The 25,620-nt window shown below is 55.3% G+C and overlaps 3 protein-coding genes across 10 annotated transcripts in view; 1 reads left to right on the top strand and 2 right to left on the bottom strand.

Moving 5' to 3' along the window:
* The window catches only part of TSC2 (TSC complex subunit 2), a 32,128-nt gene extending 26,850 nt beyond the window's left edge, over nucleotides 1-5,278 (bottom strand). For 4 of the 7 annotated variants that reach the window (XM_068423294.1, XM_068423296.1, XM_068423300.1 and 1 more), the window contains exons 1-9: nucleotides 5,247-5,276; nucleotides 4,730-4,887; nucleotides 3,816-3,902; nucleotides 3,045-3,155; nucleotides 2,054-2,198; nucleotides 1,808-1,925; nucleotides 1,255-1,303; nucleotides 730-855; nucleotides 322-395 (exon numbers count right to left, since the gene is read on the bottom strand). In XM_068423294.1, the coding sequence (XP_068279395.1) occupies nucleotides 322-395; nucleotides 730-855; nucleotides 1,255-1,303; nucleotides 1,808-1,925; nucleotides 2,054-2,198; nucleotides 3,045-3,155; nucleotides 3,816-3,902; nucleotides 4,730-4,867 (848 nt within the window). In that variant the 5' untranslated portion in view covers nucleotides 4,868-4,887; nucleotides 5,247-5,276. Of the gene's footprint in view, nucleotides 1-321; nucleotides 396-729; nucleotides 856-1,254; nucleotides 1,304-1,807; nucleotides 1,926-2,053; nucleotides 2,199-3,044; nucleotides 3,156-3,815; nucleotides 3,903-4,729; nucleotides 4,888-5,246 lie in introns of all 7 variants that reach the window. The other 3 variants (XM_068423293.1, XM_068423295.1, XM_068423298.1) reach the window with 1 other exon arrangement.
* A 1,147-nt stretch (nucleotides 5,279-6,425) lies between these two features.
* NTHL1 (nth like DNA glycosylase 1) lies at nucleotides 6,426-12,898 on the top strand. The gene is made up of 6 exons (XM_068422064.1): nucleotides 6,426-6,510; nucleotides 7,036-7,283; nucleotides 9,268-9,438; nucleotides 9,974-10,133; nucleotides 11,589-11,694; nucleotides 12,385-12,898. The coding sequence occupies exons 1-6, from the start codon at nucleotides 6,441-6,443 to the stop codon at nucleotides 12,506-12,508; spliced, it is 879 nt and encodes a 292-aa protein (XP_068278165.1). The 5' UTR covers nucleotides 6,426-6,440; the 3' UTR covers nucleotides 12,509-12,898.
* Nucleotides 12,899-13,407: 509 nt separating this feature from the next.
* The window catches only part of NHERF2 (NHERF family PDZ scaffold protein 2), a 32,514-nt gene continuing 20,301 nt past the window's right edge, over nucleotides 13,408-25,620 (bottom strand). For both annotated transcript variants that reach the window (XM_068422062.1, XM_068422063.1), the window contains exons 3-7: nucleotides 23,758-23,934; nucleotides 20,761-20,914; nucleotides 18,813-18,856; nucleotides 18,094-18,156; nucleotides 13,408-16,142 (exon numbers count right to left, since the gene is read on the bottom strand). In XM_068422062.1, the coding sequence (XP_068278163.1) occupies nucleotides 15,984-16,142; nucleotides 18,094-18,156; nucleotides 18,813-18,856; nucleotides 20,761-20,914; nucleotides 23,758-23,934 (597 nt within the window). In that variant the 3' untranslated portion in view covers nucleotides 13,408-15,983. The remainder of the gene's footprint in view (nucleotides 16,143-18,093; nucleotides 18,157-18,812; nucleotides 18,857-20,760; nucleotides 20,915-23,757; nucleotides 23,935-25,620) is intronic.

Below are 25,620 nucleotides of genomic sequence, written 5' to 3'. Positions count from 1 at the left end.
AAGTTATACTCAGCCCATCGAGTGGTGGCAAGTTCCTCCAGGGATAACAACCGTTGAGAAGAGAGGAGAAAGAGAAAGAGGGAGAAGAGAGCAGAGCAAAGAGTGCCCTCATCCCCAGAAGCTTTCCAATTTATAGTGAACCTGACGTTAATATTATACTATACACCTCTGGGCCAGCCTGGGGCAGCTGCCCTGGCTTACTGCCAACGGCCTTGATCACCAGCCCACAGCTGGCCAGAAACTGGAACAACATGGAACAGAAAATTGATTCTATAAATTTTATCCCTGCAAAACCAGGACAGTTAGATACACCATCTTTACCTGTCTTCCATGATCCTGCACATGTTGTAGATGGCACTGTGCCCCAAATGAGTTCCCAAAAGGTTGCGCATAAGCTGCAAATTCGAAGAGAACACTTAAATATCCAATTGTTAAAACACTCATTACCCTACACACGCAGTTAGCTGGCCGAGCATGCCAGCCTGTGGTAAGGAAATGTGTCCAGCCATTCCCATGCCACAACAGAAGCTTGTCACATCAGCAGAGAGGAAACTGGGTAAACTCCATGGACATGACAGGACTAACAATGTGCTGATCCCTTAATACTTGAAACAATTTTTAATTTACTCTTAAAACCAAACTGAAATTTATGGCAGATGTGCACAGGCTTCATCGATGAGGCCAAAACAGTGAACTCATTAAAAAACAACACTACAAGGAAGTTCTGACCTTCCAGCACGGCTCGCAGAGCTCCTTCACATTGATGGTACGGCACAAAGTGATGATAAATACTGGCAGGTTCTCTGATGGCAGACAGTTATAGCAAACAACTGCATCCAGGACTTGCAAGGAAATCTTTGGGAAAGATAAAGACAAAGTGGTTATACACTTCTCTAGGAATAAAGCAGGTCAAATCCTAACCTGGCAGACCAGGAAATCTTCTGGGAGTCAAAAGAGATACAGATATGTCTTTTTTTTGTTTTAAATCATTGCAAGAGGGAAAGTAAACCATAAAACACACTGCTGAAAAATTGCTTGGCTTATCAAATTTATCAATGCTCTGTTTGTTTTAGAATAAAATGATTATTGGTGTACGAGATCCAATGGCTTACAAATACTTCATAACATTGTATTAGCTCTCTTTTAAGATGAGAATAAACTGAGAGTCTGATGATCTGATTCTGTTTGTAAAAGTTACAGTTGCAAAGAATTTCAAAGAACTCTAAAGTACTAGGAGAGACTCAAATTACTAACCTCAATATCCACAGATGATGAAGTCTGAATGCACAAGAGGCATATCTTGCTGTTGGGAAAGAACATTTAATTATAATTGTTTGCTTAATATGATTTTAGGCAAATTACAAAGAGCCAAATGCAAATTACAAAGAGCCAAAACAGACAAGTAAATTGGCGTGTTATTTTACTCATTATTCCCCTTACTGTGGCATTGTTGGTAACACTCCTAGAGACATGGAACACTACAACCTCTTTTATAACGTTAGCTTAAAGTTGCACTTAAATGCAACTCCATATGCCTACACTAATCCAACAGCAGAGACCCCTTGTGAGACCAAGCAATGCACTCAGGTCCATCACATGAAATGGGGAAAGCACATGCAGTTAAACTAAAACAGACCTGAACACTGTAAGAACTGAAAATCAAATATTTGTCAGAAATGTCAGGTATGACCTGGAACGAAACAGATCCAGATGGGATGAAGATTCCACTTGTCTGTATATTGATCTGCAACTTTCTCCTGTAATTTACCAAGAGTAAGCATGTAGGAGCTAAAAAAAGCCAACTTACTGGACCATGTCAGCTACATAGTCTTCCAGATAGCAGCTATTGAATTTCACCAGGTTCACTAAAACCAGAAGGAACTCAGAAGACAAACCAACATCCATCCACTGTAGCACAAAGTCAGCTAAAGAAGGAAAACAAATTTTACGTTATGCTTTCTACCCAGAAGTGTTATCACTACCTTTTTCTCGTATCACTGAACGCCCTTGACTTATTCCCACCAAACTGAAGATAGGTAGAGACAATACTCACCTAACTCTTCTTCTAAGTAGGTGATGTATCGTCCATTCTCCGTTAGAGCCTTGAACACTTCAAGCCGTTCGTGCAAATCTTCATTGGAGGGATAGTCCTTAATAACCTTAAAAAAATGTGCTCTGAGGATCCCTAATCTCTCACCCTTAAAAAAAAAAAGGAGGGGAGGGGAATAACAGTGTCACTAATGAACAAAGACAGTTAAGGCCTGGACCTTATCCAGGTCTACAACAGTAATCCTCATGCTTGAAATTATTTCCCTTTCCTATGGGCTATGAAAGTCTCCTGAAAATACCTCCAACCTCTACTGGCTACTGACAATGGCTCAGGTCTTCTCAATCTGTGATATCAGCACTTAGGGCTGGCAGCATTTTGTCCAGGAACACACAGACAGCATCCCATACACAAAGTAATCCATGGAAACCGCAGCTCACAGCACTGCCAGTAGAGCATTTAGAAAAAAATAAGCCAGCAAACCAGAATCAACACTGATTCTTTTTGTAAGCATCTACCCCTACTTTTCCAGAATACTGACAACTAGAACTTTGCTCTGAGACAGTCTTACGCTTGTACAGCACATTGTGAAATCTGAAGAATTCACAGTATGCTTAACTTGGCTAGGCTAGAAAAGTATCTCATACAGAACTTCTTGCATGCTTGACATGCTGAAACATCAAAAACTGCTGCAGACTAGGCCTAATGGGTCTGGGCAAAGACCACATAAAATCTGCTGTACTATGCTGAACTTAACCCAAAGGATTTCCTCTTTTTCCAGAACATTGCCCCAAAACAGAAAAGTTTTCTACGAGTTGCATGAAAAGTTTTGCTACGAGGTCAAACCAAGACTTAAATGCTTCCTCTTCCCATTCACTAGGCACAACCAAAATAAGAAACGTGCAGTTGTAGAGAAGAGCCACCCAATATTTCTCACATTCATACTCTGCACAAACCCTAGTTTAAGTGTAGTGTTTCTTCTATAGTTTGTTTTCACCTGTCCTTGAACGATTGACTTCAGCAGATGAAGAACAGCATGTCTGGCTTCGGCGGGGCGCTCTGGCTGGAGCATATCAGCTACCACTTTCCATATTGCTTCCACTGCGTGCTGAAAACAAACACAGGAGACAGGCAGTAGTAGGAAAGTTAAGCTGCTTCTGGGATCTTTACCCAGTAGGTCAGTCATTAATTACGGCAAGTTAACGAACAAGATATCCAAGGATTTCATGTCCGGCGTTCTCTTTTCTGAGGGACACTCTCACCTGCCCAATCATAAGCTCAGACAAACAGGAGACACCAAATCTCATCCCACATGACAACTTGCACCCCAGTAACTGAAGTTCTTCATTCACACACTTACTTCAGGGTGAACATTTGTGCAGAAACCTTCACCCAAACACAAGACGAGTTTAAAACCAGCTCGATGTTGCTTATTTATGAGACAGAGGAGCTGGCAAACACCTCTTCTACAGGATTAACCTCATCTCCTGTACATCCAGAACAGGCCTCAATACTCGCAGCATTCTCCTTCCATTCAGCCCAGGAAGCCTGTCAGCTATGTCCTCTCTGCTCCACCGTTGGCAGGTTGGACAACACTAATTGCCTCGGCGTGTGAGCCAGCCTTTCCCAGGTTTGGACAGCACAAAACAGCTTCTGGGACTGCCAATTTTAAAAGGCAGTCTAAACTACAGGAGCCTCTTAGGACAGGTTAGCAGCTCTTGGTGAAATTTTCACCCTTCCAATATTCACTGAACACTTTGACACTTACCTCTTCAATTTTTTTTGTTTTTGCCACTTCACAGATTTGACTGATCGCTCGTATCCTATTACTTAATCCACATTCTACGCTCAGTTCCTGGAAAGAAATGTAGAAATAAGCTAACAGTTTATCTTACTGGAAACACCCATTCCTCAAAGGGGATCATGAACCACCGAAAAATAAATCACACGTTTGTCCAAAATGATCTAACCGTTAGTCATCACTGGAGCTTTTCAGGAATTCCTCCAAAAACTTTTTTCCATTAGCAAATGATTTGTCAAAACTAGAACCTTCACAGAACCAGAGCCAAGGTTCACCTCCAGGACAGAACATCTCATTTTCTTCAGAAAAGTTAGTAACTCACTGGCTGTGGCTCTTGCTCAGCTCACGGGAGAAGGGCAGAGAAAGGAGGGACATTACGTCCAGCTCCGCAGCCTTCCAGCAGGTAAGAGCTTGGCTGCTCCAGCACAGACAGGAAGGGATTCTGGGCTCCTTCTCCCTTTTATGTGTTTTCCTCTCCGTGGGCCAACTATTCTGCTTACAGACTTGCTGCACCAATCACTGGAATCCATTTTTTTTTTTAAATTTTCACAAAACCGTAAGGTTTTCATAAAATAGAAACAGTATCCAGCTTTTTGGATTTTGAGGGAACACCCTGTAACCCGACATAAGACAACGCCGTCCTATCAAGTATCTCAAAAAGTATTCAGTGAGTAACTAAAATGCTGAGGCTTCAAAGCAGGCAAGTTTTACATCCATTTCACTAGAGAATTAATTGAGAGATAAGGCAAAAAGGCATGATCAGAGAGGGGATGAATGGCAAAACAGAAAGGAGAAGGAGCCAGCCCTCGCCCTCCTTCCGATCCTCTCAGCTCAGGTAATCCCAGCACTATCCCCACCTTCGCTGCGGTCAGTTCTCACACCTTGAGTACTTCTGCAGTGATGATAAACTCTGTTTGCTTGCCCTCCGATGACTTTGAACTTCCCCGGGATGTTCCCAGCCCCAGGAGATTCCTGAACTTCTCCTTCAGTCCAGAATCCTTGCTCTGAGGCTTTGCCATTGCTGACAAGCGCTGAGCCCCTGCAAACACCGAACAGGGTTTCTGTTAAGGGACGCCCAAGGGGAATCTTTAAGCAGGAAAACACCAGTAACAGCCACCACAACGTGGCTTTTACAAACAGCTCTGGCGTCTCAAGCCGTTTCAAACAAGGGAGAAGCCCAACGCTGAGGTCAAAACAGCGAGGAGCCCGCACGCACGAGGAGCCTGCGCTGCTCCTGCCTCCAGCACCCGCATCCTGCAGCCGCCCGAGGAATGGCGAGCTCGGGGTTACCATTTTCTGGGAGCTCCGAACGCCCAGCACCACCACAGCCTGCACAGCACAACCACCCTTTTAAAGCCGCTGAGCTGATTTTTGACGTATAAACACACACACACGCACTTTTCGGCGGGTGCGAGCCAAAGTCCTTGTTCCCAGTCCAAAAGCAACGGACAAGCACACAGCCCTGCAAAGTAGATGTGGAAAGGAGCTGGATGTGAGGAAGGACTTACGAATCTGAGCGTTCGAACCTCCAAATGCTGCCATGGCAAGGAGAAAGAGGGAGAGCGAGAAGCAGCACACCCATTACAGCAACAGCACATCGACAGCAACACCCTGCAGAAACTGTCTGCCCAGCCAGCCCCAACCCGCTGCCCCTCGGGGACCCCAGAACCCGGCTCCAAGCAGGACACCCGCTCCTGGCACGCTGGCGCAGCCCCAGCACCCTGCCCTTGGCACAAACCCCGCAGCCCCCCGGCTATGCCCCATGCCCCAGGGACATGCCACAGCCTTCCCCACACCCCGGGCACACGCCAAAGCAATCTCTTGTGCTCCCCGGGGACACGCCACAGACCCTGTCCCAGCATCTCAGGGGACGTGCTGATGCCACCAGCCCAGGGGACACGCCATGGCCCCCAGCTCAACATCACCAGGGGATACACTGCAGCCCACCGCCCCGGGGGACACACCACAGCCCCCAGCCCACGGGACACACCACAGCCCCCAACCCACCACCCCACGGGACACACCACAGCCCCCAGTGACACGCCACAGCCCCCAGCCCACCACCCCACGGGACACACCGCAGCCCCCAGTGACACACCACAGCCCCCAGTGACACACCGCCGCCCCCAAGCCAGCCCAGGACACGGCCCAGCGTCCTCCCCCAGACACGCCAGGACCCCACCACAATCCCCCCTCCCACCACAACCCCTTACGGACACACAGCGGGGGACACGCCACAGGCCCCCCCCCCGGCTCCCTGACAGGGGACCCCCGGGGGTCCCCCCCAGCCGGGGGCAGCCGGTAGCCCCACACACCCCCCCCGGGGGCACGACAAGGCCCCGCCTCCCGCCAGGCCCCCGCGTCCCCCGGCCCGGGCAGCGCCCCCCGCCCGGGCAGCGCGGCCACCGCCCCCCCGCTCCCTCACTCACCCGCCGCCGCCGCCCCCTGCCCAGCCCCGCCGGCCCCGGCCCGCGCCCCGCTCCGCGCCGGCCCCCCCCGCTCCGCGCCCCGCCCCCGGCGGAAGTCCCGCCGCTTCCGGCGCCCGCGCGCGCCGCGGGGCCTGCCGGGGCCGGTAGTGCCGGGGCCGCCGCCATGAGCGCGGCCGTGTCCGGTGGGCGGGCGGCGGCCCGGCGGCTCGGTGGGGCCCGGGGGGCGCTCGGAGGTACGGCGGAGCGGGGAGCGATCGGTGACCGGCGCTTCTCGGGTCCTGTGCGGCCCCGGCCCGGCCTTGGCACGGGGAGAGGGGCCTGGGGGCCTGCAGGCAGGGCCCAGCCCGGCCCGGGGACGGGGGCACGGTGTCCTGGTCACGTCCTCCCCGGAGCCCGGGATGTGGCAGCACCCCGGCGCCTGTCCTGCCTGTGGCACGGGGTGAGGGCCTGGGGATGCACCTTGTCCTCCGGCAGCCTCCTGTGTGTTTGGGACACGCGTCCCCGCGGTGTGACACGTGTCCCCAGCTGTTGTCACCTGTTTCCCAGGTCCCTCCCAGCCATTCCTCACCCCACAGCTGGCTCCAGTTAGGGCTGGCTGGATGTGAGGTGGTGCTGCTGGGTTGGGGCTATGAGTTCAGCCCTCGTCAGGGTCCCCCAGGTGGCTGCTGTCACGCGGGTCCAACACTGGGCTCTGGTGGGAGATGGAGGCTTCTCTCCCCGGCCCTCAGGCCTGAAAGTCTCTCTCCCACCTCTTGCAGCGAGCCAGGTCCACAGCACAGCCAGCACCCCGAGGCGCAGCAGGAGGAGGAAGAGCGTCACCATTGCCTACGAATCTGGGCAGGGGGACGGTGTCGAGCAGGGGACGTCTGAGCCCCAGAGACCACGCTGGGAGCCAAGGGACTGGCGGCAGCAGCTGGAGCGCATCCGGGAGATGAGGAGGAGCAGAGATGCTCCCGTGGATGAGATGGGAGTGCAGAAGTGTTACGACATCAGCGCACCTCCGCAGGTAACAACACCCTGCTCTGCCAGGCAGGCACGTGAAAACACAGCCCCACTTTCACAGCCCTTCAGCCTCCCTCATCCTCACGTTGCACCTGGATATGTCCCGCTTTGGATGTCTCCAGAACAGAAAAATAAACGCAGGGCGTGTCAGGACTCGAGGCTGGGACTGGTCCCACAAGAGGTTGCTGCGAGAGAAACCCTCCATCCTGCTAGAGGAGGAGGGTCAGGCGCTGCCTGTCCGGTACCAGGCTCGCTGGCTTCAGGCAGCCCTTGTGAAACAGCAGCGGGGGTTTTCTGAGATGTTCCCTGCTCGTGTTCAGCCCGTGCTGGGCACAGAGACCAACCAGCAAACGCAGCTGTGAAAGGCCCTTGTCCTCTGCTTAAACTGCTGCCAGAAGAGTTAGCAGGCTGAGTCAAGAGGCTGAGGCAAAAATAGGATGATTTTGGACTTGGGAGTGAAAACACTGAGAGTGTATTGTGGCAGTGCTGTCTTCTGGGGCAGGCTGGCAGGGCATGAAGGCATGTCCCTTTTCTCAAAAATCTCTGTAGGAGTCCAAGGAAAGTATCCAGCAAGACGGTTCTGTAATACAGAGGAAAAACAGTATGGAGAAAGGCGAGGGGAGCCGAGAAAAAACTTTCCAGGCTGCATTTATGCTCTTCAGAGCAGCACATAAGCATAGGTTGGCTTCTTCCCCTCTCACAGCCCACTTTTAAGGGGATGCTGGTTGAAAGGAAGGGCCGTGCTGGGATGGCACTGTGCTCCCCAAGCCTGGGAGCACAATCAAAGGCCCCCGGTGACACCTCCCTCTGAGGGGACCGTTTGCATCAGTACAAAAACCAAAGCGGAGCGAGGCCGTGGTGCAGCGCTGGGACCCGGGGCTGCAGGGCCGGTGTGGGAGCGTGGGGATAACCCAAGGCAGGCTCAGAGGAGCAGCGGGAGGCGTGTGCTCCTCAAAGACACAGCTGCAGAGCTTCAGCATGTGTAACGCTGTCCTTACTGCTGGCACCGTGCCTCGGGCTTGGGTCCCCGTGGAAAACAGCTTTGACTCCGGATTCAGACTGCATCACACGCTCCGCAGCCACGTGGGCTGGCACCGAGTGCAGCTCTGGGGCCAGGGGGACCATGGTGCATGATACGGAAATAACTTCTCTTCCCCAGGGAAGCAGGGTTGTTGCTTCCAAGGAAAAGGGGATGTTGTAACCCTCAGCGTACACCAGCACTCCTGACACAATTTTCATGCACTTGGAGATTTTTTCCTGGTGCACCTGTGGTTTTGTAAACTTTGTAAGAAAAAGAGCTGGAGGAAGGATGGTATCCCACGGTATCCTGGGTCAGTCCAGGTTAGTTGCATCATCCTGCTCGTTCTGGTGGGGACAGAAGCACATCTGGGGAAAAAGTTGAAAAATAGGAAGCGAATGATCTGGGCTAAACCCTGCCTGACAGCATCAGAGGAGCTTCTGGGTTTTGTGCTTCATCTCCCAGTCTCTGTCATCCCAGTTCTTCAGGTTTGGTTTCGCAAGGAGCTCACTGGAGCCAGATACCCAGTTCCTACTGAAGCCTGGTGGGAAAGGGATGGGGTTTTCAAAAGCTGCTTTAAAGCAGAAGTTGCATGAAAAATCATTGGGCGTTTGTACTTCTGTGTCCTGTGGGGTGTCCTGAGAATCCCATCATCAGGAAAAGCTTTGTCTGGCCCTTTGTGGCTAAGCACTGGCGTCTTTGGATGTGAGATCCCAGCAGACAGTAGCTGCTCCCTGCCCTTTTACACATGCAGGTGTTTCTTGTCTCCCTTTATTGTGTGGTAGAATTAAAAGGTTCTGGGTTGTTTCTGTTACAGCCTTCCAGTCTCTTGTAGATGGAAACGGCCGAACCAGGGTAGGTCCATATTATGCACTGGACTGCAGATGGTTCTGGGTGGGAGGACTGAGCCCCAGAGGCGGCCGGCTCCTCCCAGAGGTCTCAGGGTGTCCCACGATCTGCTTTTCCCCAGGTTATGCGCTACCAAGTTCTGCTGTCGCTGATGCTCTCCAGCCAGACCAAGGACCAGGTGACATCCGCTGCCATGCTGCGCCTGAGGCAGCGCGGCCTCACGGTCGACAGCGTTTTGCAGATGGATGATGCGACGCTTGGGCAGATCATTTACCCTGTAGGATTCTGGAGGGTGAGTGCAGGATCGCAGCAGCACCCCACGTGCACGTAGAGGAAGCCCCTCCACTGTCCTGTGCAGCTGTCTGAGACAGCTCAGAGGCCCAGGAGGGGAGCACAGAGCGGGTGCAGGCTTGTCCTCTGCAGGCTGTCCTCATGGCCCATCGCTGGGCTGACAGCAGGTGATGAAGGCAGGAGGTGGGTGAGAACCAGCCCTGCTCCTGAGAGACCCCCCCCCAGCTGGTATTCAGCCTGCATGCTGTGCCCTGTGGTGATCTCTGCCCTGGAATCAAGCTGAAGGCTGTGTCTTAGCAATTTGTATTCACAGGGAGATTGTGTGGTGCAGGGCCTGGGGAGGTTAGAGCTAAGCAGGTCTCAGCGTTTGGCTTTCAAGGAGAAATCAAAGACCTCTGTCTCCCCTCCACGAACTCCAGCGTGTGGCCTCACATGTAACATACACTCAGGAATGGTTTATTTTCTGAGCTGTTTGCCTCTTTTCCCTGTATTGGAGGGCAACCTGGATTTTTCTGCCTTTCCCCTTGGTTTTCCAGAACAAGGTGAAGTACATAAAGCAGACGACAGCCATCCTGAAGCAGAAATACGGGGGTGACATCCCGAGAACGGTGGAGGAGCTGCTGCAGCTGCCAGGAGTAGGGCCCAAAATGGCCCACTTGGCCATGAAAATTGCCTGGGACAGCGTGTCTGGGATAGGTAGGTTGTTTTCCCCATTCCTCTCCTAAATCCTCCCTGCTCCATTCCCCACGCGGAGGGGAAGCATTGCAGCTGGGTGAACTGCCTGCCCCAGGAGCCTGATGGCATCACCTCAGTTCAGTCATCTGCAGAGTATTTGGGGGGGTGAAGGATGTGACCCTCAACCACTCACCGGGGATGAGTTGCTATAGGATTGAAGCGTGGATCTAGCTGGATTTTTCCCTGGATTTGGTGGCAGAAAGCCCCAAGGGCGGTCACTCCCTCCCCTCAGATGCTGGGTCGTAGAAAGAAATGGTCTTGGGCAATCTGTACCTACCGAATTTCTGATCTGTTTTAGTTCCTGCAGCTGAGTAATAGGTGACCACAGGTATGTTTGTGTGTTTATTGAACAGGGAGCACAGGAGAGCGTGCAGCTGGACCCCGTGGAGCTGCGTGCTTTAGCAGTGACTGGCTGGAAGGAGGTCTGGGGTGGAGATGTGCCCAGGCCAGAGCCCGGGCAGGTTCCCTCCTGCCCGGGGCTGCTCTGGGGAGCGTGGCTGGCAGCAGGGCCGCCGGCAGATGGGGCTGGGCCATCAGCTGCAGCGTCCTTGGGGGGCCCCTGGGGACAGATTAATGTTCCAAGTGTATTTGCTGCTTAATGGAGGCGCCCTGGGAAAGCCAGGAAGGGTGCTGAGGAAGGAGGGCTGCTGCAGTGAGCACACAGCCCCAGGTCAGCGTGGCAGCAGCCGCCTCCTGCAGCCCCACTGGTGACCATCAGCTGTACGAAATGTGGCTCTTGTGCTCCATGCAACAGCACTTGGGGGCTGTTGTTCTCGCCCTGCTGTGGGGGAGGGAAGTCTAGAGGGAGCCAAACAAGCCAAGTGTTTTCCAAATAATTGTGTGCTTGGTTTTGATTTAGGAGGCAAGACATAGTCTTCCTGTTTACAGCAATTTCCTGGGTTTTGCCCAATTAGCCACAGAGACAGGTTTATCGCTGCTGATCTAACAATAATACACTTTGCATTCAGAGCTTTTTAGCTCAAAGCACTTTATAAACATTCGTTTAAGCCTCACAAACCCTCCTGTGTTGGTGGGTATTATGAAATGTGTTTTCCATCTGGGTAAACTAAGGGGCAGAGATTGCAACTTGCGTAACGTCAGCTGAAACTCGGGGAGGAAGAGAACCCGGGACGGGCTGCCCTGTGCCTGCTAGACCAGAGCATCCAGACCTTTGGAGGAGGCCTGGGGTGGGTTGTGTGAGCTATCCATCCCATCTTGCTTTGGGCTCTGGGCCTAGGACGAACGCAGCGTGTTTGTTGTGCGAGTGAGCCTCCCTCCTGTGTCACCTGCCTGGTCCTGGTAGCCCGTGGAGGGAGCCTGGGCAGGACTCTGTACCTGCAACAGGCAGCTTTTGGCTGTGCTCTCTCCGTTCAGGTGTGTCTGCCCCCACCTAAACTCTGGGCTCTCCCTTCCTAGCTGTGGACACCCACGTGCACAGGATCACAAACAGGCTGAAGTGGGTGAAGAAGGAGACCAGATACCCCGAGGCAACTCGGGTAGCGCTGGAGGACTGGCTGCCCAGGTGAGGCCTGAGACCCCAGCCTCCTTCCTCCACGCCAAGCCCCTCGAGCTAGCTCCAGGAGCCATGTCTGCACACAGTCCTGCTTACAGCATTTTCAGTGGCTGCACTTTGGGTCCCCCCACTTTATGGGGGACTAGTCTGCAGGCGTTTCTGCTCTCCTAGAGAGCTGCAGCAGCAGCATCTCAGCTACTTGGTTGTTTCCTGGCTCTATCAGATCTATCGATCACCACTAATGCAGCCAGGTAGCTGGAGATCTTGATGCCCAAGTCTTGCCTTGACAAGTTTACCATGACACAAGCCAGGTGCTTTTCTGCACAGCACCTCGCTCAGCCTCATGGCCACAGCAATATCAGACCATGGTTGGATTCTGGCCTTCACTGATGCTTAATCTTCAGTATCAAGTGCCAGCTGATGGGTACTCATTGCAGCTCCACATCTGGCACATGCCTTAGCACAAGATAATGACCACAGGCACTTTGTGTCTGTCCTCTGCTCCCCACCCCAGTTTGGAAGGATCAGGAAAGGTTGGGAGGGCTGTTCTCAGCAGGAGGCTGGGACCCGCCTCCGGGCGCCTTGGGAAGCCAAGAGGAACAGGCAGTAGGTGAAAGGGATCCATTTAAAAGCACGGGCTGTTCTTTAACCCCTCTGAGCAGCTGTATGGGAAAGCTCCTGTTTTTCTTCTCACTGCAGGGAGCTCTGGAGCGAGATAAACTGGCTCTTGGTGGGGTTTGGCCAGCAGACCTGCCTGCCTGTGAATCCTCGCTGCAACGAGTGCCTCAATCAAGACATTTGCCCAGCTGCTAAGAGATGCTGACAGATCATCTGATCTTCCTCGAGCAACAAAGCTGCTTCAGCTCAGCAGCAGCCCGGAGCTGAGCCCTGGTAAAGCTGTGCTCTGCACGGGGCTGGCTGTGTGACTGCAGGGGAACAGCAGTGTGCTGCAGCCAGCTCAGCATCTCCGGGGAGGGAACAGCCGCTGGCACTGCCTGAGCTCTTGAGAGGAAAAAGGGTCTTTCACAGTGCAGCAGCCCCGCTGTGCCAGTGCTAAAGGCTCCAGCCCCCGGGTGAACGCCTGAGCGTGCCCCGGCGGAGCAGCAGGCTGTGCCGCCTCAGGAGGAGCTGGAGAGAAAGGCTTTGTCCTAAGTGACTTGCTGCTGCTTGTAAATACACATTTAATAAAGGTGGTGGGGTTGGTTTTTTTCCACGCAGGAGGTTTGCTGGCATCTGTGCAGGGGGAGGAGAGCACGGGTGACCTCGCCGAAGCGTGAGACCATAGCAACCAGCCCTGAGAGCAGGCAGCGTGCAACGAGGGGCACTGGGATGAGGGAGGCACAACTGGAGGCTTCACCAGCCAGGAGCAGAGGAGGACAAGTGACCTTGGGGTCCTGGCAGTAGAAGGGCAGGGGTGATGCAGAGTAGGGGGGGTAGGAGACCAACCAGCATCACGCTTGGCTCTGTGTGCCAGCAAGGGTTACAGCGGCCCCGGGAGCCAGGCTAGCGTGTGCCTCGGAAGCTGACAGAAGGAACACCACCATCATGTGGGTTTTGTTCTTCAAAGAAAGGGCAGTGCTGACTTCATTGTAGGGCTTCAAAGGAATAATTTCAGCTACTCTTTAAACAGGCAAGGGAGGAAGTAAAGTTATAATGCGCTAAAGGCGGCTGTAACTCTGCTCTGAAGTTCCCTATCGAACAGATGAGGAACGAGCAAATAAGTACTCGGTACATGGGAAAACAAAGTTTATTACTGACATTACAGTGTACATTATGTTTTTACAATGCAGCTGACAGCCTTATATTGATTTTTTTTTTCCAAGTTAAATGTACAGGAACTGAATAATTACTACTGAGCTACAAGATGTCAGAAATACGATAAGTGCTTTAACCAGGAGCAGTTTCCATGGAGTAAGCAGAGATTAAGATTTTTAAATCTTATCAGTACGGATTTGCACACCTGATTTCTTTTGATCTGCCTTCAACATGTTCTTTTTTCCCCCCTCAACTTCAGTGGCCCAGTCTTGTATGAGAAATGTATTTACAAACAGGGCTTTGCTGTCTGACATGCATTGAGAGCACGACCTTTAGGTCAGTGTCATGGGGAACGCTCAGCCCTGCGCAGCCCGGGGCTCTGCCTGGGGTTTGGCAGTGCAGGCAACATAAATACCTTGAAAAAGAAGGGCTCCTTCAAAAGATTACTGACTTACAGAAGCAAATGGTTTGGGGGCCAAAAAGAGAGCAGGTAATTGTCTTTGAAGAGGTGTCTTGTTAATGGCAGAGTCCTGGAGGGGAGGCAAACCTCTCCCCACCCTGAGCCGTCACCCCGCTGCCAGTCTTGTCACTGATAGCCAAACACCTACACAGGTTCCTCTCCCAAGTCATTATTTTCAACCTGTTCAGCCCATCAACATTCCCAGAAGGTAACTTTCTTACAACAGAACTCAGCTCCCTCACCCCTGAGGCTTTCCGTGCTCTCCTGCCAGCCAGCTAACAGCCACGGGCAGCAGCTGCCCCGCAGCGACCCGCCGCTGCGCTGAGCCCCGACCCGCTGCCGAGGAGAGCAGTAGATGTTGTAAGGCACCTTTTAGCTCAATCCTTAGGACACACACAGCCGTTACGATATCCGTAATGCGCTACTAACCCAAAGGCTTGTAACACAGCAGTGCTGGAGTGACACGGGGTGAAATCACAGCCACTTGTTTTAAAATGGTCATCAATGCCCAAGAGATGGCTGCCGTTTGCTTTTAGCTGGGGAAAGTGGCTTTCTACTTGACTGCCCCACTGTGCCCAGTCCCTTCCCGCTGCTGCCTTGGCATTTGAGCTGAAATCCCGGGCAGCCGCCGTGGCTGGGCTCGGGGAGCTGCTGGAGGGTGGGAGGGAAGGGGCCAGCCCCACCATGGCCGGGCCCCTGCCCTGGTAACACACCTCTGCACGCTCGGAGAGAGCGGTGTAGGTCAGCCTAGTCATCTTCCCTCATTTATGGCCAAAGGCAAGTAATAAAGAGCTTAAATGGGCTTAATTTGTCATGCTTTAAAGATACATTGCTCTAATACCAAGAGTGTTCTCAAAAGCCAAAGCAACTGCCCACTCCATCACACCGCTGCCTGCTTCGTAGCCAGCCCCACGGAGACCCCACGGCTTGGGAGGACGCTCTCCTGACAGTGAGACACACTCAGTTATGCTCACGGGCTGGGGGCATCAAATACCCAGAATTAACAAATCGGGTAGGACCCAGACCCTGCTCCAGGACCCAGACCCTGCTCCAGGACCCAGACCCTGCTCCAGGACCCAGCACCCCAGCACAGCCCGAGCTGAGCCCCACCGCCCCAGCACCAAGTCCCCGCAGGTCCTCCCTGGATGGATGCTGGGTTGTGCTCACCTTCAAGTCCAAAGAGTTTCTATAGCATCTCGTGGCTCTCGTCTTCTGGCAAGGCTGCCGGGCCGGCAGCACCACTCCTCACGCCGCAGGGCAGGACTAGCCCCACTCCCTGCCTTCCCCCACCGCATCCACAGCTGCTAACGGTGAGGCCTGGGGCGTTTGGGCTGCTGGGTTTGGGGTTTGGTTTTAAATCCTGCCCTCTCCCCTCTGCCAAGCTGTCGGGGATGAAAAAGGGGCTTTTATTGCCGGGGCAGGAGTCACTGGTGGGGAGGGAGGTTCCTGAATTAACTGGAAACATATGGGACTTCATTAAACAAAAACAATAAAACAAACTTTTGTTTCAACAGCAAAGCCAACCAGAGCGATTTACAGCCACTGTCCGTTTTCCCATCGTGGGAGCAGTGAATGCTGCCGACGGGGTGCTGGGGAGGGGGTGCCGGGTCCACCCCACCCTGTGGGCTCCCACCGCGGCGGGGGCATGAAGCTGCAAGACATTTGCACGGGGGCACAGAGCATCCCATGGGGCTCAGTCTGGGACACCCACAAAACCAAAACAAACACGCCAAATACAAAAAAAAAGTAGTAATAAAAGCCTAAATGATGCAGGTAAGAAACAAGAGTTAAACTCTTCCAGTCCTCCAGGGAGGGGGGACGGCGGGCAGCCAGAGCCGGGCTGAAGAGCAAGCACGGAAAGGAGCTTTGGTCACATTTGTCTTATGAGAATCGCTGGTGAGTAACAATAATAATAAAAAATAAAAAAAAAAAAAAAAAGGACTTTAAAATACGCCTTGTGAAAGCAACCAGTGAAGAGCAGAGCACAAAGCATCTCACGTGGACACTGAAGGACAGGGCGTAGGCACCTCCGAATCGTCCGAGCTGGGGCAGGAGAGCGGTGGGCGGCAGCCACCAGCAACGCTCAGAAATTGCTGAAAATCTCCCGCTTCTTGTTCCAGTCCATCTGCGGAGCTCTCTTCTTCACCCGCTTGGCCCGCACCTTCTCCTTGGCCTCGGCAGCCGTGGGGCTCAGGCTCAGCCCGCTCTCCTCGAACGGGTCTTTCTTCTCCGCGTCTCCATCCTGCGTGGAGAAGGGAGAACAGATGGCAGCATCCCCCACCGCCGCGGGCACGGCCAGAATCCCAGAATCAATGAGGTTGGAAGAGCCCTCTGGGACCATCGAGTCCAACCATTGCCCTGACACCACCACGGCAACTAGACCAGGGCACTAAGGGCCATGTCCAGGCTTTTCTTAAACCCCTCCAGAGATGGTGACTCCACCACCTCCCTGGGCAGCCCCTTCCAATGGCTAATGACCCTTGCTGAGAAGAAATGCTTCCTAATGTCCAACCTGAACCTCCCCTGGCCAAGCTTGAGGCTGTGTCCTCTTGTCCTAGCGCTGGTTGCCTGGGAGAAGAGGACGACTCCCACTGCGCTACAACCTCCCTTCAGGTAGTTGTAGACTGCACTAAGGTCACCTCTGAGCCTCCTCTTCTCCAGGCTAAACACCCCGAGCTCCCTCAGCCGTTCCTCGTAGGTCAGACCCTCCAGACCCTTCCCCAGCTTGGTCGCCCTCCTCTGCACTCGCTCCAACACCTCAACATCTTTCTTGAAGTTTCACCCTGCACGGCCCCAGCAGAGGCGTTTCCTCCAGCGTGCACGATAAGCAAACACGCAGGAGGGGTTTTTTTTTGGAGCAGAAGGTCAAAGTCCCAACCCTGCACCGTGTCTGTGGTTTCGCTGGCGGCGGCAGCATCTGTGTGGCCACAGAGTTAATGACTATGTTGCGTTTTGTGGGTTGTTTTTTTTTTTCCCTGCCTGAAGAATGTGGGGCTGCCCCGGCTGGAAGTGGAAAAGCAGCAACACAGACGCTGCTGCCAGAGGGAAAACAAGCTGCTCCGCTTGTCTGCTGGGAGATGAAAAATAAGCCCCTGGTGTAGGCAGAAAGCAGGGACGAGGGAGCAAACTGGGCAAGCCTTGGGGCTCACAGGGAGGGGTTGTGGCAATGCCCCCTGTGTTCACCTGCCCGGGCACCCATCTGCTCCCAGAGCACCCGTGGCTGACCAAGGCAGGGACTGGGGTGCGTGGGGGGACAGCAGCACCCGGCTGGGTGCCCAGCTGGCCATGCCCAGCACAGCCACGTACGATGCCAGTCAAGGCAGCATTTACTTTGGGAACTTTAGTGAAAACAGCATCTTTCCCTCTGCTTAATAAAATACTTTTATAATAAGAAAATTAACTTTCTGAAGTGATTGCCACCGCGGCAATGTGCCCTCCAGCCAGAAAGCCCAGGGGCCCCTCCCCTGACCCTGGGCTCTTGTTCCTGCCGTAGGAGCACGCTGGGCTACGAGTGGGGGGCAGAGCGCTTTAGAAATCCCCTTCTTACTATTTTGAGAAAAAAAACCTGCTAAATTAATAGCACCGAGAGAATACCAGTCTATGCCTTGTGCTCACTCGTGGTCGCTCACCCACCCCGCGCAGCGAGGCCTGCCAGGCTCCACCAAAGAGCCCCAGCCCTTCAGGTCACCAAACCACGCTCCTCCCAGCTCCAGCAGCTCCTTTAAACACTCTGATAAACTCGCTGTGCTCCGAGCTAAAAGCAATTTGGCTTTTTTTAAACGTTACCCTGCCTTGTTCCCGTTAGCAGTGCTTGAACCTCACAGCTCCGCTCCTCCTGCCCTCCCGGCCTCGCCTCCTGCCCTGTAGCTCGTCAGTATAATTACACTTAAGATCCAAAACTCTTGTAAACGTCCTTTCATCTTACACCTCCTTTCAGACTATTCAAGCACGAGTCACTAAGCACCAATTAACTCACTGCTGTTACCCCTTGACGTTCCCCTCTGCTCGGTTTGGGGCAGGGCCACCTCCCTGAGGTCGTGATGCCCGAAGGGACAAGCACACGTGATACAAGTGTGCCCAATTCTGTGAGACAACACTGAAAATGCACTGGAAGGTGTTATTACACCGTACCATGGGGCAAGTGTGTACCTACAACAGCGTGTAAAGGGGAGGGGAATGTTCAGGGTTTTTACCTCTGATTCCTTCCCAGGACTCTGAAGGTCACTGTGAGATGAAGATGTGGATCCTCCGTTCAGCTGGTGGAGATTAAAACGTCAGTCCAGTTTGCACAAAGACAGAATTAAAAAAATAAAAAGAATTAAAGAAAAAAACCCAATAATTAGAAAAAAATAATTAGAAAAAAAAAAGCTAGGCAGAAAAATGCTCCAGCCTGGTGGGGACAGACACCCCAGTCACCCCAGCAGGCAGAGAGCAACACCCGGCTGGGCCAGGGCCAGGACCAGCACCCGGAGGGGAGGGTCCTGCTGAAGGGACCCTGCACACACGTGCACACACACGCACGCGTGCACACACAGCAGCTCCCTGGGGTTTGCCAGCAGAGCCGCTGCTCTCCCACATCCCCTGTGCCAGGCAGAGCGGGGTCCCTGTCCTCCTCCCCCTGCCCCTGGGAACAGGGGTTACAGGGGGCTGACACCAGCCTTGTTCAGGCCCGAAACTAAAACTGCAGCGGGAAGCAATTAAAATCAGCCAGCAGCAGTCAAGCTGAGCTTAAACGAGCCTTGGGGACATGATGAGCATCCCTCGCTACTCTGCAGGCTGGCAAAGTCAACCCGACATGCCAGGAGCCTGGCCTCACCCCCCAGCCCTCTTGATCACTCCAGCACGTTCCCCTGAACCGAGCCAACCCGGGACGCTGCCCAGGACCCGGCCATCGGAGCACCCTGGAGCTCACCTGAGTCTGTGCAGATCCATTTGTCATGGGCTGGGGTACCACACCTACGGACCACACACAGAAAATACACAGTAAATACACCCAGCTGGGATCGCTGGCCCCGGGCAAGCATCCCTCAGCATCGCCCGCCTGGCCACCCCAGCCTGCCTCTCCCTTGCCCACCCCACCAGCTCAGCGTGTCTTGTCTCCTGACTTTGTCCTGGGCTGCTGCCGAGCCCACGCAGAAGCCTGTCCATCCCCTTTGTGCCCTCTGGAACCAAATCCCTTCCCATTCCTCCCACTTTACTTGATTTCACCTGGTTCTTCATCAGAAATCAATCAGTCAGCTTGGAAGAGCCCTCTGGGCTCATCGAGTCCAACCATTGCCCTGACACCACCATGTCAGCTAGACCATGGCACTAAGTGCCATGTCCAGTCTTTCCTTAACTGGACTTAAAACCAAAAGTAATTTCAAATTTTGGCATGTCTGGAAATAATTTCCTATTTCCTTAATCCTGAGAGGTGCATTGCTCTTAAAATACACTCAGTGCCTAAAACGTTGAGGACAGCCCTCGCCCAGCTCCTCCTCGAACCGACACGCAGCAGCTGACACCGCTTTCGCCCCATGCGCTTCTCAGCATCGTTTGACTCATTTCTTTGGACAAATCTCCCCGTTGAGCATCTGAGGGAGCACAGACCAGACCAGGAGCAGCCGTACAGGGCTCAGCGGGGCAGGACGGGCTGGGGAGCGCCCGCTCCCGCCCACCCGGGACCTGCAGCGCAGCGGGTTGGGGAGCGGACGGGCAGCTTTTGCTGCCAGGTTTCTACAGCAAGGAAAACATTTCCTGCAAGAGCCACCCTGTGATCACCATGGCATGAAACCCTTCCCCCTGCACACACACCGTGTTTGCTCCGGCGTTTCTCCATGCGCCCTCAGGCTCCTTCGTGGAGTGAAGGGAAACAGGGGATTTATCATAGAATCACAGACTGGTTTGGGTTGGGAGGGACCTTAAAGACCATCTAGCTCCAACCCCCTGCCACGGGCAGGGACACCTTCCACCAGACCAGGCTGCTCCCAACCCCATCCAACCTGGCCTTGAACACTGCCAGGGAGGGGGCAGCCACAGCTTCTCTGGGCAACCTGGGCCAGGGTCTCACCACCCTCACAGCAAAGAATTTCTTCCTCAGATCTCATCTCAATCTTCCCTCTTTCAGTTTAAAACCGTTCCCCCTCATCCTGTCACTCCGTGCCCTTGTAAAAAGCCCCTCTCCAGCTTTCCTGTAGCCCCTTCAGGCACTGGAAGGTGCTAGAAGGTCTCCCCGGAGCCTTCTCTTCTCCAGGCTGAACAGCCCCAGCTCTCTCAGCCTGTCTCCACAGCAGAGGGGCTCCAGCCCTCTGAGCATCTCCGTGGCCTCCTCTGGACTCGCTCCACCAGCTCCGTGTCCTTCTGCTGTTGGGGGCCCCAGAGCTGGACGCAGCACTGCAGGGGGGTCTCACGAGAGCGGAGCAGAGGGGCAGAATCCCTTCCCTCGCCCTGCTGGCCACGCTGCTGGGGATGCAGCCCAGGACACGGTTGGCTTTGGGCTGCCAGCGCACGTTGCCGGCTCATGGTGAGCTTCTCGTCACTCATCACCCCCAAGCCCTTCTCCTCAGGGCTGCTCTCAATCCATTCTCCATCCCAACCCATCACGCTCTCCCTCCTGCGCCCAGCTCCCCCCAGTTCCCACCACACTCCGCCTCAGCCACTTCACGGGAGCAAGTTCCTAAGTTAATTATTCACCATGTAAAAATAACAATTTGGGTTTTGGCTGGCTTAGGAAGTATTCTCACTGTTTATAAATAGCTGGGTGGTGCTCAGGAAACCACGGAGGGATGAGGCAGAAGGGAAACGTGACCCTCCCTCACATCTGAAATCCCACCCGTGACATGGTGACTCACGGCACCGGCGCAGGGTGGCCCAGCTCTCACCTTTGGTGTGCTCCTCCGTGGGGGTCACCCCCAGCTTCTTGAAGTAATCGTCTGTTTCGGGGTCCACCACCAGCAGCCTGGCTTCGCTCTCCCGGGCCTTGATGTGGGACACGACCTCCGAGTGCCGCAGCCCTTCCACGTTGATGCCGTTCACCTGCGAAGCGACGGCGTCAGAACCCAAGTCCGTGCCCCCCGCGGCAGAGAGGCTGGTCCTGCTCATAGCCCCCCAGAGCGGACTCCTCACCCCCTGAGGGACGGGATTTTCCTTTTCTAATTTCCCCTGGGATGACAGGAAGGCTACAGGCTTTTTCCTTGCCCCTCCCAAGCCAGCCATGGCCTCCTGCCACCCCCTGACCCCCCGGTGCCTCTCAGAGCATCCTTCGTGTTACCGCACACCTCCACCTCTGCCCCATCCCAAACACGTCCATGGGGAATCCCAGCTGCCACCTCACCCCAGGTCAAGCTGGAAGGCTCTGGCAGCCCTCTGCAGTGACTTCAAACCCAGACTTCACCTCGGATGTGCCCCACGTATTCTCAGGCTGCCTACGGGGTGCAGCCAAGCGCACAGGCAGCAGGCTGGGTGCCACCAGCATGTCCTGTGTCCTGGTGCCTGTGGCATCACCACATCACCATTCATCCCTCCGGGATGGAAAACCACGGATTTCCCATGTCCCCAGTGGGCAAGTCCCCGTGCCCTCTGCACGGATTCATTTCTCCCTTCCCTGCCTGTGAGCAGGACCCACTGGGGAACGTGATCCTCTGCTCCCGCGGCGAGGGGACAATCGTGGTGCCGCGGCATTGTTCAGGGTGGGGAATGAATCACCCTTTGTCCCGCAGGGAAGGTCTCCGCACCACCCGGCCCCTCGCTGCTGGACCCGCTTTCGTGTGACAAACCCTTCCCAACACTCCAGCCCGTCTCCGGCAAAGCTCGACCCACCCTGTGCCGCCCGTCCTGCCTTTGGCACCCGCAGGGACGGCAGAGCCGTGGGCTGGTTCAGGGGGGATGGAGCGCCGGTGGTACAGAGATCACCAGGAACGGAGCAACCTCCTCCTCTTAAAACCAGCGACTCCACTACTACAGCTGTCTGAAACAAATCAGACTTCAGCAGTCTGGTTAGGAGAAGCACATGGCAGGATTTGTTTGGTTTTCTAAGCCACACGTAACGTTATAACCGCACGCTTTGGCTGCACACGCCTGCTCTCCCGCAGGGCCCCGGCTGTCCGGGATCACCAGCACCAACGTATTTACATTCCTCCTCCTCCTGCAGACACACAACTGCCTTCTCCTGCACCGGACCCTGAAACGCAGCGATGCCAGAGTCGGGGACCGAGGGTAACCCCGTCCCTGCAGCGCCCAGAGGCACCCAGGACATTGCAGCACATCCCAGGGAAGCAGGACAGCAGATGAGGCTGGTCCTGGCCCAGCCACGGTCCCTCTCGCTGCAAAGTCGTGGCTGCATCGCAACCACCGAGGCCCCAGCCCCCCGACAGCCTCGGCACGACCCAGAGGCGGCAGCTGCTCGTCCCCACTGCAAAGGGACAAGGCAGGCGAATGCTGCAGAGCCAGCCCCAAATTTCAGGCTCCCCTTTGCATTTTGGATGCCTGAACACCAACCCGAGGCAGAAGCAGGGTCCTGAGGGCCAGGATGGAAAGGGAACCCCCCTTCCCCAGGCTTTGCACCTCAGCAGCAACCTCAGCTGCTGGCGTAACCCCGCTCCGTCCCCAGCAGCATCCTCCTGCCCCCCCAGGTCACCCCGATTCACGCCCAGCGCTCACCCCAGGCTGAGCTCAGCCAGGCGGCACGGGCTGGGGGGCATCAAATATTTATCGAAGCCCCAAAGAGCGGGTAGGGAGGGGATTGGGTTTCCGAGCTCGCCAGCTCACCCCTCGCCGCTTTGTGTGCGCCGGGCGCTCTGCCAAGCACCCATGAATAAATAACACAGCCCCTCGCCGTGCCACCGCGCTGCTGGCACCCCGCTCCCCGCCTCGGCCCCACGCTGCTGCCGGCATTAAATTTTCAGGTGTGGGGAAGCGGCAGCAGCCCCCACCAACACGGGAACAATTATTCACGGGGCCAGAAAGGAGGCGAGAGCTTTGGGCTTAGTATTTCCCCGCCGTGCCCGGCTCCGCGACACGAGTGTTTGCTTCCAGGAGTGCAAACCCCGCTCCCCCTCTGAGGCTGCATCAGAACTTGTGCTGCCCAGCGCTCGGTGAGCAGGACGCTGCTTCCAAGAGCAGTTTCTCCCCATCTTTCACAATTCCGTGTCTTAAAAATCTCCACAAAGCTTTTTCTCCTCTTTTTTCCACACCCCTGCCTGGCAGCACATCAGCTCAGCCCGGCAGCACCAACCTGTCCCCACGCCTTAGCAGGCAGTGGCTGGGCAGGAGGTGACCCCGTCCCCTGTGCAGGCAGTGGGACAGCTCCCACGTGTCCCCACGGCCCTTTGGCTGCGGCAGGCAGAGCCAGCTCCAGCACCGAGTGGCATCAGACAATGCCACACAGAACGGGGCTCGCCGTGCTGCAGGGAGGGAGACGGGCACCCCCCAAGCACCCCATCTGTGCGCAGGATCCTGCTGCCACCCTGAGCCACCCAGACGGGCGCAGGGGCAGCAGTCTGCCTGCTCCCACCCTCCTCTGTGCCCGCTGGAGCCAGCAGCATCACCCAGATTTCAGCGCTTGCAAGCGCCCACTTTGAACGAGCTGCCAAAGGACCCCAGAGCCGCTGCCTGAGCACCCACATCGCTCCGACGGCTCCGTATTATGGAGGAATACAGGGGGAATCTGATGGAAAACCTCATGGGACGGGGGTTTGTCTCAGCTTCAGGCTACCGAGGGTCCCATCGCTCCTGCTGTCCCTCTCCCCACCTGCGAGAGGGGGACAGGACCCGGCTGCTCCTGCCAGGCTGGGCAGGACTGAACATCCCTGTGCAGCACGCGCCGAGGAAACCCCAAAAGGCTCCCTGGGACGGGGGGTGCTGAGCCCCTGCACCGTTACCTCCACCAGCCGGTCCTGGGGCCGCAGCCCCGCTCTGGAGGCCGGCGAGTCGGGGTCGACCGAGCGGATGAACTGCCCCGGCCGGGACTTCTCGCTGTGCAGGTTGAAGCCGTAGCCGTTGGGGCCTTTCTTCAGGTGGCACAGACGTGGGCACAGCTCCTTCTGTCCGTTTAAATCCTGATTAACAGAGGAGGGGTTGGGGGGGAGACAAAACACGGCGGTTAATTTAAAGGTTTGGTTTTGCTCTAAAGCAGGTGCAATCGTAAATAAAGCTCCCAAGGACGCACGGTATCTGCACCCCGCTCCCCTGAACGGGGACAGGTTAACAAATGAATTTCCTCTCATTGAGTCTATTTTAGAAAATCAATTGTCCAAAACCATTCCAGAAAAATCAAAACAAAACAAAAAATGCATTTCCTTCAGCAGAAGCAGCCCAGATAAAGCCCACACATATGCCAAGACCCCCCGGCAGCAGCTCAGCCCCACAGCCACAGCCCTGGGCAGGGAGGAACCAAACCCGAGAGCCCGGGCGAAGCACACGGGCTCACCGCGACACCGGATTAACCCAAGTTATTTATTTAAGGCAGTGCCATGCCCTTGGTCCCGGTGACATTGGCACAATCAGCTCCCAGCAGGGGGGACCCCAGGGATGATGCCAAGGGGCTCCGGCTGCGCATGGACCCTGCACGGCAAGAGCCGGGCAACCCAAGGGATGTTTCCCACTGCCACCGTGGAGCTGGACTGTCTGCAGGGTCCTCGTGTGCCCCAGTGACAACAGGGAGTAACTCTGTATTGATACAAGGTGGCTTTTGGCCACTGTGGGTCACGGTGGGGCAAATGTGGAGGGCAGCGAAGAGCTGAATCAATTCAGCAGCACTCGCTGATCTCCCGGCTCCCCGTGGGGACAGCGGTGACCTGCCCATGGCACCCCCAGGGTCAGTGGCTGTTCCCGTGGGAGGAGCGCGGCTGCTGCAGATAAGTCACTTCGGGGGCTGACCCCATCTGTCCCCTCCAAGGGGGGATCTTCCAGAGCTGCACCAGGCAGGGACACACAGAACGGTCACCCCCGGGACCTGCCACGCTGGGGCACGGCTCTGCCACCTTTCCCCTCTGGCATGTTGGAGCCACTGGCTGCCAACAGGGATGGAGAGAGCAGCCCCACAGCACCCGTCTGCCCCGGGGCCCCGCTGGGTTCCCCCCTCTGCAGAGCATCCCCAGACGCAGGGCATCAACGTCACCGAGCACAGGCACCGTCGGTCACACAGACACAGCCAGGGTGACACTGCTGTCACCTGCAGGGGACAGAGACCACAGATGAGGAGAGAGAAACCCAAATAATCCCAGCAAGAAATACCTGCTTCGTGCCACAGAGAGCATGTGTGCTCTCCGACACTGAGCAATGAGATCGGTCCCAGAGTCCTGGGGCAAAAAACAGGGGGAATTCTGACCGTGGGTGCAACATCCAGCAGGGACAGAGGTAGATCAGGACTCAGGACCAGCTTGACCAGCTCAATCCCAGCACCGGGAAGAAACGGGGATGCGAGCTGACCAGCCCTCGCTGGACACCGGGTCAGAGCTGCCCACGATGCTGCTGCTCTGGCACAGGAGGGACAGCTCGGCCACCCCGACCCCCCGGGGCCAGAGCACCAAATCCCTCCAAAAGGGCTCACGAGAGAGAGCTGCCGTTGGCAGCACCCATCGTGGGCACCAGGGCTCGCTTGGAGCATAGAATCATAGAATCACAGAGTGGTTTGGGTTGGAAGGGACCTTAAAGCCCATCTAGTTCCAACCCCCTGCCATGGGCAGGGACACCTTCCACCAGACCAGGTTGCTCCAAGCCCCATCCAACCTGGCCTTGAACAC

The sequence above is a fragment of the Nyctibius grandis genome, chromosome Z (genome assembly GCF_013368605.1).
Source record: "Nyctibius grandis isolate bNycGra1 chromosome Z, bNycGra1.pri, whole genome shotgun sequence".
Taxonomy (NCBI): domain Eukaryota; kingdom Metazoa; phylum Chordata; class Aves; order Nyctibiiformes; family Nyctibiidae; genus Nyctibius; species Nyctibius grandis.
The sequence above is the reverse complement of the archived record's forward strand: the minus strand, read 5'-3'. Positions and strand labels throughout refer to the sequence as shown.